General features: G+C 40.4%; 1 protein-coding gene across 4 annotated transcripts; it reads right to left on the bottom strand.

The window, feature by feature from the left end:
• Positions 217 to 9,801, bottom strand: LOC109225657. Of its 4 annotated transcripts, none has more exons than XM_019390405.1 (6): positions 8,872 to 8,957; positions 6,897 to 6,967; positions 3,847 to 4,713; positions 2,897 to 3,352; positions 1,731 to 1,920; positions 217 to 1,651 (listed from the first exon to the last, which is right to left on the bottom strand). In XM_019390405.1, exons 3-6 carry the CDS (start codon positions 4,690 to 4,692, stop codon positions 720 to 722), a joined length of 2,424 nt encoding a protein of 807 aa, XP_019245950.1. In that variant the 5' UTR covers positions 4,693 to 4,713; positions 6,897 to 6,967; positions 8,872 to 8,957; the 3' UTR covers positions 217 to 719. The 4 variants fall into 4 exon arrangements, with proteins under 4 accessions (XP_019245950.1, XP_019245951.1, XP_019245949.1 ...); XM_019390406.1 differs by lacking the exon at positions 8,872 to 8,957 and adding an exon at positions 7,616 to 8,856; XM_019390404.1 differs by lacking the exon at positions 6,897 to 6,967 and having other exon boundaries at positions 8,872 to 9,801.

Below are 10,177 nucleotides of genomic sequence, written 5' to 3'. Positions count from 1 at the left end.
TTCCTAGCAGCTATGGTCTAGTGGAACTCTGAAATTTGTTAACATCAAGTGTAGATCAAGTCACATATTTGGTTCGTCTAGTGGAATCTCAAGTGGAATGCAAAAGAGTGGGCCACTTGCAGGAACTTCCAAAAACTTTTGCAGCATTGTTCGCCCTACTAAAATTGGGAACGTCATTTTGGCAATGCAAGTTTTCAAGTAAAAAAACATACATGGTTAAACACACAACCCACTTCAAGCAGTTAAGCATATCTCAGGAACAAAACAAAACTGTTTCTCTAAACTTCCATAGGTAAAAGCTCATGAAACCTTTCTTTTCGGAATACATAATAAAACACCAAAGAAAGAAAATACAGCTACAAATCCAAAAAACATTAGGTACCTATCAGGGAGAAAGAACATCTAGAAAGGTACATAGAAGGTTTGGAACAAGAATGACATCCATTCAGCTGGTAACGTAGTCGTCTATAAGATAAACTTTGTACCACATTTTCAGACACGATATGCTTTCACTCCTCGACAGTAATCCTCAAGATCTCACTTTATAAACTGACGTTATCCTCTGTCAACTTACTCACAGTCAAGTTATATGCCCTCAATAAATCACAAGTATTCTGTACAAAATAATCACGCAGCTTCCTAATATGAACAACCTAATCCAAGATCCAGTGTTACAGTTAGCTAATATCACCTCACTCATTTTCCAACCAAGTGAACAGTTACAGTTTCTTGGGGAAGTTGTAGTTCTTCTTTAGAAACTTAGTTGCCATTTTATCATTTCGATAACACAGAACGCGCATAATGGTGCTGGGCTCGGTAGGACTCCAGTTACCTGATGTAGGAGGCAAGGGAAGTCTGGATTTAGCTGACGGGGCAAAATTATCTTGAACTGCATGCTCAAATTGCTCAATTAGAATAGCAGTATCAGTGTGGAAAAGAGGAAGAATGCCTTTCAAAGTAGTTGAAAACTTGTCTATAAGGTCAGCTGGCAATCCATCCCCATCCGACCAGAATAGATCCATTAGGAACTTCAAATCTTCATCAATAATTGCAGCATCAGCCAGTAAAAAAGAACGAGAAGGTCCTCCGGCCAGCAAAACAAACAGGAATCCATCAAAAGAGGCTTTCATTACTTTAGTGATTACACGTGTCCGGACCCTGTCATGAACTGTTGCTGATATGATCTCAAGGATTTCCTCCAGCTCCTGTAGGAAAGGTTCAATTCGGGATGATGAAACATCCCCTACATACAGGTAATCCCAGAAGACATGACTCAACTCATGGAAGATGACTCTATATGCAATTGCCTCAGAAAGCTGCTGAATCCCTTCCAGACAAGCAGCTGCTGACAGCTCAAAACCTTTGCCCAACACATTAACAAGATTATCATCATGAACACGTATATTATCCCTCAGTTGGGAAATTGTCCTTTTCTCTAGCACATCTAATTCTTTTCGTATGCAGTGCAAAGTATTAATACGGACACACAACTGAGGTATACTGAAAGAATCATCTCCATTAGTGGTCCCATTATGAGATTTCTTAAGCAAAACCATAGCCGGCCTCTCTTTCTTCCTGAACACACTAAACTTTGACCCAGCTGAGCATCTAGTCAAAGCAGGCATAGTTGGAACAAAGGTACTTCGGCATCCTGCAACCACACCAGATATTAATGGTCTATAACGTAACTGTTACACCATTTTATACTTTGAAGCCAAATTAATATTTACCACAGCCAGATATAGCCTCCAATATGTAGTTCTGAAGGCAACCATCAAGGCCATTCATTAACTCTGGAAGCAAAGCTGGATGCATAGGTATTGGTAACAAAAAAAATGCTTCGAAAGTCTCATCTATGCTGCGTAGGACCTCCACTCCAGAGGGAGCAAATCGCTCTTTATTTGCATGAGGGTTCCAGACCTACAAAAGAAGGCAAAAGGTCAGGTGATGTTGTACTACTTAGCTGTGTGTTTAAGGTTTGTATACAGCATGACCAAGCAGCGCGGGCAGACCATATTCATTTTCCTTTTCCAAATTCAGGCGATGTTTCTTCCTTTATACGTTGACTTCTTTAATGATGTCGGGCCTAAATCTTTGCATTGACTACTTGAATCATCTGAAATAAAAGGCAGCCCGGTGCACAAGGTATCCCGCGTTCCTCGGACCCTACTTGAAAGCAGGATGCCTTGTGCACCGGGCTGCCCTTCAATTTCAGATGATTCAAGTAGTCAATGTAAAGATTTAGGTCAGACATCATTAAAGAAGTCAACATATAAAGGAAGCAACAGCACTATCACCTCCACACATTTCAAGCTCAAAAAGAGTTTGTGTGATTAACAAGTGTTGTTCGACAAAAGAAGTATCACACTTTAAACCTCTCCAATTAACAATACCATGAAGAGGTCTTACAAAAATATTCGCTAATCGATGCCATTAGATCCCAGGAGGTGGGGGTGGGGGAATGAGAGCCAAAAACAAAGATGAGACAGATCCCATTAATTTTCTCCCTTTAGGATTGGGAGGCAGCTTCCAGGCATACCAATTGAGTGAAGGAAAATCTAAGACTAGCAGATAAGACACAAATTACAGATTAGGTGTATAATACTGGGTAGACTTGACAGTTGAATGCTATACTTTTGTTGAAGGAAACAGGCTCGCCCTCTTCCCTTTTGTGCTATCACTCAAGGGGTAGTGTCAAAACATTAGGGAATTACAGGAAAAGAATTTCACAATCTGAAAGAAATATTTTCAACAACGTAATCCCAAATCCTTCAGCTTCTTAATGCCGAATATGATGATAGAGTGTTTAGCACAATGGTGATGGTCCATGGCACCAGACATTAGTACAAGCCAGCAACTGATCACTAAAATAAAGAAACAAGAGAAGGAAACACACCTCTTGTTGCAGATTCCTGTTGACCCATTCCTTAAGTCTGTCTATTCTAGTCCTTATCCATGATTTGACCAGGTTTGCTATCACAGCTTCAGCTTCATAAGGAGTCATCTCTTTAATTAATGACTTTCCTCCATCTTCACTGTCAACAGCGTCCGCAACAGCCATCTGTACAAGATCTTTCTCCAGCTTGTCAGCTGCTATCAACACCTGTAGAGCATCCGGAGTCAACTCACTTATCCCCGAAACAAATTTCTTCAGCTCACTTCCATAGCAAGCATGAAGTGCAGCAACAGCTACACCAGTTGCAATAGGGTGCCATCTCTTCAGAACAGCACTATATATTTCCTTCTCATTGAAAGCCAGATCAGTAACATTTTGGGCCAGGATAGAAAGGATGGGAAGTGAATTCTGCTGTTTTTTAGAGGACTTTCTGCTTGATATCAACCTCTCCTTTTCCTGTCTTTAGGCAGAGTAGGCAGAGTAAGTCACTTTTTCCATCAATGGAGCAAGAATTAACTTGGACCAAATCATGAAAGTTAGAAGGATTAAATAAACTCCAGAAATAAATGGGAAAAGTTCGAAAATGCCAGGGAAAACTAAAGCTAGAAAGATTCAAATGCATTTCAGGGGCAGAAGATAGTTTTAATTTGCAATCTGTGAGAAGGAGAGTGAAATACATTCAGCACGTAAAAGTAGATTATCAGTATCCTTATGAAGCTCTACACTACCAGGAACTACTTTCTCTGAGAGTGGAAAAAACTCTCGCTTCAAGTCAGGGGGTATCTGAGATGAGAAATATAGATAAAGTACCAACGGCGTCATTCTAGATTCCTGAGAAAAAGGGCAGGAAAACACTGAACTCCCCCTTAAATTAGTAATGCAAATTGGAGTTCTTAATATGATGTTTGTACTACATGGTGAGGTTAAGTAAACTGCAAAGACCAACTTGCCTGAGAAAAGGCGCTGAGCATCGAAGCCCTGATGTAAGTATCAACGCTGCTAAATTCAACATCAACCTCTTTCTTCTTCTTCTGATAGTTGCTCGAATTGTGTTCGACCAAAATTTTGGTAGCTGATAAACCCATAGAGAGAAGACTTTGCATGATATCAACATTGTCCCTGTAAAAGCTGTCATGGTATGCAAGCAGCCTTTTCTCAGCCCAACCTAGGATCAAGCCAAGCAGAGAACTCAAGGTCTGAGAGCAACTTGGGTGTTTTACTGCCTTGGCATCATTTGCTACCTCCGATAACAGATTATCAGCGGCAAATAGCAGGTCGTTTTCAACTTGGCTGGTTGAAACATATCGATGAAATAAAACCCATGAAAAGCAAATATTATGGAATATCTGGTCTATATCAAGTATTACCCAAGTCTTTTTTATGATTTCTAAGACCTCATCAATTTCTTCAATAACAGAGGTCTGATCGTTCACATCAAAACAAGCTTCAAGCAATATTTGGTAGAGTCGGATATTCAATGGAGTGCCATCTGCCCAATGGCATATCTCGGGACTCGACCCATCAAATGATCTGCAAGCAAGGGATGTCGCAAGATTCCTGAGTACTTGCATTGATTCACTGTGCTTCCCCGTATCCATGGGTTTTACCAGAGCCCCATGTATAATATGCTGAAGCTGTCTAGGACGTGTGTCTGTCTCATCCAGAGGCAAGTACGGATGCAAGACAAGTCCAGCCTCAAGTAGTTTCAAGTTTCTCCTCTGCCATACTTCATATTCATGCGGATTTGGAAAATCTGAGGTTTTGAACTGTTGCAAGAGCTCCAGTGGTAGAACCATTGACTCGAGACGTCTTCCAAGCTGGAAAGTACAAGAAACAATCTAACGATTAAGGTGCAGTTTAAAGAACATTCCAGTATTTTTTTATCTATAAATGTGTATCAAACTCACTTAGCAACACATTTTCAATGAATCCCATTTTTCAACCAATCCATGGCACCTATAATCTTGCATACCAGGCCCCGTAGTGTCACTTTCATGAGAGGCACAAGAATGGTAACCTTGATAAGTTATCATGATTCAATTGGATTGGGCCATAACGATACCAAGCTGATTGCAGGTTTATTGTGCCAAGGCAAATGTAATTGGGTGGCCCAAACTTGTCAACTGGGATCAGGAGAGGGGCCAACAGTGAGCAAATTCCAGCCCAAGTGGAAAAATCTTGAAGGAGTTTAATTTGGTGTTTAGTGAACCAACCACTTTACCCCCGGAAAAAACATGTGATCATGCAATTGAGCTATTACCAGGTTCTAAACCTGTTAATCAAAGACCCTATAGGTATTCACACGAGGGAAAGACAACAACAACAACAACAACAACAACAACAACAAAAAACCCAGTGAAATCCCACAAGTGGGGCCTGGGGAGGGTAGTTTGTACGCAGACCTTACCCCTACCATATGAAGGTACAGAGGTTGTTTCCGAAAGACAAGAAGTCCGACCTACCGGATTTGAACCAGTGACCTAAGGATCTAAAGTCCTCCGCTCTACCAACTGAGCTAAGGTCGGTCACACGAGCAGAAAGACATATAGAAAAGAGTATCCGTGAAATGCGGGAAGCAGGGACGGTAACTTCATCTCCCTTTGCATCTCCAGTTTCCTCGTTAAAAAGAAGGATTCATCTTGGAGGATGTGTATAACTATAGGAGGCTCAAAGATACCACAATTAAAAACAAGTACACGATTCCCGTGATGGAAGACTTGCTTGATAAGCTAAATTGAGCTCAAATTTATTCTAAATTGGACCTAAGATCGGGGTATCATCAAATAAGGATGAAGGCGGTTCATGAACACAAAACAGCTTTTAAGGCGCATCATGGGCGGTGGGAGTACACTGTTATGCCGTTTGGGCTTACAAAGGCACTAGCTACCTTTCAGGCCCTAATGCACCACATTTTTGGCCCATATTTAAGAAAGTTTGTTTTGGTCCTTTTTTGACGATATCTTGGTCTACAGTGCTTCATTAGGAGAACATCTAGAACACATAGCATGGTTTTAAGTTGTTAATAGAGCATCAGTTGTTTGCTAAGCGCTCAAAGTGGTCTAAACCTGTTTGCATTAAGGGTCTACGAGGGTTCCCTGGCTTAACAGGTTATTACGACGCTTCATTTAAAATTAAACTGTGATTAGCAAGACCTTAACATTCTTATTGAAAAGGGAGGTTTCGTGTGGAACGATGCTGCTACTAAGGCTGGGCCATGACTCAAGCATCAGTATTAGCTCTGCCAAATTTTACGGAGCTATTTGTTGTTGAAGTAGACGCCAATCGACTAGGCGTCGGGGCAGTGCTTTCTCAGCACAATAGGCTCATCGCTTTTTTGAGCCAAGCCTTGAGCCCAAAGCACTTGGTGTCAACATATGAGTAAGAGCTCATAGCTCTTCTTCTGGCTGTTGAGAAATGGACACTATATCTCCCGCCCAACCACTTTGAGATCCAGACAAACTATTTAAGTCTAAAATTCCTAAGAGACCAACGTATCACACATCATTACAACACAATGGGTAACGAAATTGATGGGATTCAGTTATGAAATACATTATAGGCAGGGGAAAGAAACATTATAGTTGATGCATTGTTCGAAGGGGGAGGAACCAAAGTGGTTCAATCAGACTTAGAATGTTTGGGTCTTAGTGTGACCCACCCCAAATGGGCCTAGGAAGTCCATGAAAGCTACGAAGGAGATAGTGAGGCCAGAAACTAATCACCAAGCTATCTATAGATCCAAAAGCAGTAGCTGAAGTCACATTCCAGTTGGGATTGCTGAGTTTTCAAGGGAAGGTTTTGATTGGAAATTAGAAGAACCTCAGGAACAAACTGGTTTACGACATGCATTCATCAACCTGGGGAGGACATTTAGGAATACATGCAACATATCAAAAGTTAAAATCCATTTTTTATTGGCCAAAAATGATTTAAGGAAGTGAAGACCGTTGTACAAGAATGCGAAATTTGTCAAAGAAACAAAGATGAAAATGAGGCTTACCCCCGATTTTTGCAGCCATTACCATTTCCAGGAGGGCTTGGGAGCACATATCCATGGACATCATTGAGGGTCTACCAAAGTCGCAAGAAAAAGATGTTACTTTGTTGGTGGTAGACTGATATACTAAGTAGGCTCACTTCATAGCTTTGTCTCATCCTTACAATGCTACTCAACTAGCTCAAGCCTTCCTAGATTTTGTGTGCAAACAACATGTAATGCCATGCTTTATAGTGTTGGACAAAGATACCCTTTTTGTAATTTCTTATGGCAAGAGCTTTTTAAAAGCATGCAGGTACAACTCAAATTAAGTTCAGCATATCACCCCTAAACGGATGGGCAAACAAAGAGATTAAACAGATGCCTTGAGTCCTATCTAAGGTGCATGACAGGCCAAACAGAATTTTGGTGTAATTCCAATTTTCAATTGGCAACTGGTATGACCATATTTCAGGCTCTCTATGGATATGAACCTCCTCAGCCACACAATTAACGTGGGAACAGTTGATCAAATGCTAAAGCAAAGACAAATGGTGAACAAGCAATTGAAGGAGAATCTGGTCAAGGCTCAGCTTCGAATGAAACAATATGCAGATAGTTAAAGGAATGAGAGGGTTTTTGAGGTAGGGGATATGGTTTTCATCAAACTACAGCCCTACAGGCAAACATCAGTTGCATTAACGAAGAATCTGAAATTAGCCTCTAAATTCTATGGACCTTACCATGTAGTCAAGAAGATTAGTCCACTGGCATATGAGCTCCAGCTTCCCAGTGAATCCCAAATTCATCTGGTCTTTTACGTGTCCTAACTGAAAAAGAAGCTTGGGCCAAATGTTTTTCCAGCAAAAGATTCGCCCTTGAGCAAACCAGATGGTCAACTTTTGTGCCGAGCCGGGAGCTCGGGTGGTGACCCAAGTGCTGGTTCAGTGGACCAACTTAGCTTCGGAGGATGCTACTTGGGAGGATTATTCCTTCCTCACTTCTCAATTTCCAAAATTTCAACCATGATTGTCGACATTCTCAAAGGGAACGGGAAGTAGCGGAACGGACTATCCGCTCAGCTTGAAATGAATGAAGAAGATGAAAAGAAAGGTCAATGGAGTTGGGCCCAAATCCAGAAATAAGAATAGTTTCATATTATCAGTTTAGCCCCTTAGGTTTTTAGCTATTATGCTTGCCTAAAAAAGTATGGCCTAGCCCTTTAGAATGATAAGTGTCTTGCCAGCTTTTTATCCGTTGGGGAATAGTACTAGGGTATTGATTTATGATTGGATCAGTACACTTCTCCTTAGTACTAATATATAAGGAATTAGTTTAATTTCTATCTTTTGTCAATGAAAACCCCTTTTTAAGACTCTTCTTGCATTTTCTTTACTGCCTTTTTGTCAAACACTACACATACTCATCGTACTGCCCATAAGAATCATTCGTTCTGTTATTCTTAACCTATCAATTATAACCAAGGAAACCAAAAATGTGGTTTCTGAAAGACATCAATAAACTTGTTGGCCATCTTTTAAACGGATATATTAGTGATTAAAAAAAAATTAAAAAAAATCTTGCCGTCATGTGATTATACTGGAAACGATGGACAAAAGAACATCAATTCTATCAAGAAGGACCTGCTTACAATCTGAAATCACGCATACAGTTCAGTTGCTGCAAATTAATCCTTTTATTCCTTTGCTGTTAACCAAGAAGTTTCCAGCCTTGGAACTCCATGGACAATTGGCCCCCTCATCTTCCTTTCTCCACTTAAATACTAGGCTTAGCATTCTATCGTGTGCCTACCACACATCCGGCTTTGGTGAACCATAAGTCCTAGGGTGCTCAATTAATTAAAAGTTTCATTAAGGGTAAAACTGAAAGTGTAAAGTTAATTGTTTCCGTAGAAGTGTGTCATTCTTTTCTAAACATATTATAAGAAGGAAAGTGTGTCAAATAAAATTTTATCAGCAAAGAAAAGATGAACAAAAACCTGGCCAGCAGCTACTCTTAAGAAGGCTCGTCGGACCCTAGAATCAGTGGTCTCCGAAACCCTCATTTGGACCCTCATCAACTCACCCACAGTCGTAGAACCCTTTTTATTCCCACTCACTACTGAGTCCGAATTCTTCTTCCTCGACTTCAGTCCAAGCGCCTTCTTCACCTTACTCGCCGCCGTCGACGTCACCGACCTCTGAAACGACGGCGACAATGACATCATCGACGACGACGATCTCTCAGAACTGGAAACAAACTTCAACGGCCTGCCGGAGGTGGAGCTACGGCAAGCTCCAACCAGGATCTCGTACGCGGTTTCCCGGAGCTCCGATTCCGTCAAGTCCACATCCAATTCGCCAAACGGGTAGGGAAATTCATCGTCGGAGTAGGAGGAGGGTAAAAAGGGAATTTTTGGTTTTTCGTGTAAGTTGTTCGTCGTGCTTTTCTCGTGGTACTTAGTTCTTGATAGACTCTGTGCCGTTGCATCTCTGTGAGCATACGACACCATATCCATGAAGAATCAATACAAGAGATATCAAAGGTGAATTTCTGAGACTCCTCGAATTGATTGTTTTTTTAGCAAAATGAGGTAAGTCTGAATGAAATTAGATCAAAAGATAGGATTTTTAAATTTCTTTTTCTTCTTTCTGTGTTGCTTTTTTTGGATGAATTGTATTCTTGCTTGACTTGAAAGGAATAGATATATAGGGTTACTTGTTTAGCTTTCTAAATCAAAAGACATGCATGAAATTGAGGGGATAAAGGCAGAGAGAGAGATATTTAGAGAGAGAGTAAAGAAAAAGTTGGGTTTTGATGAGGAAGGGAGCTTGAGCTTTTCTGGAAGGAGAAATTGTCAACTGCCTACTGCTTGGTAAATGCGCAGATGCAAGCGCGTTTGGTCAAAGGTTAGTTTAGCCTTTTGAATAGGCATTTGGCGAAGGTTCCACACATATATAGATTAGGGTGTGAGCATGCGTATTGTGTGTTAAAAATGACACCAAAATAGGACAATATGTTACCTTCTTATACCAAGCAAGTGTTTTAAAAGGCGTGGGTATTTTATATATGCTTCAGCGAGGCATAAGTCCCGAGGCACGGGACATAAGCCCTATCGGTATTTAATTTTTAATATTTTATAAAATAATATAATTACAGTAAATATATATAAATAGATAAAATTACATAAAAATTGAAGAAAACTATAAATATGTGAAAAATATATATAGTTGTGCTCTATCCCAACAAAAAACTAGTCAAAATAATTTATTATACGCTACATACAAGCACAAGTAACTTGAGTT

The sequence above is a fragment of the Nicotiana attenuata genome, chromosome 5, assembly GCF_001879085.1.
Source record: "Nicotiana attenuata strain UT chromosome 5, NIATTr2, whole genome shotgun sequence".
In the NCBI taxonomy this organism is placed as follows: Eukaryota; Viridiplantae; Streptophyta; class Magnoliopsida; order Solanales; family Solanaceae; genus Nicotiana; species Nicotiana attenuata.
This window is presented reverse-complemented; position numbering and strand designations above follow the sequence as displayed.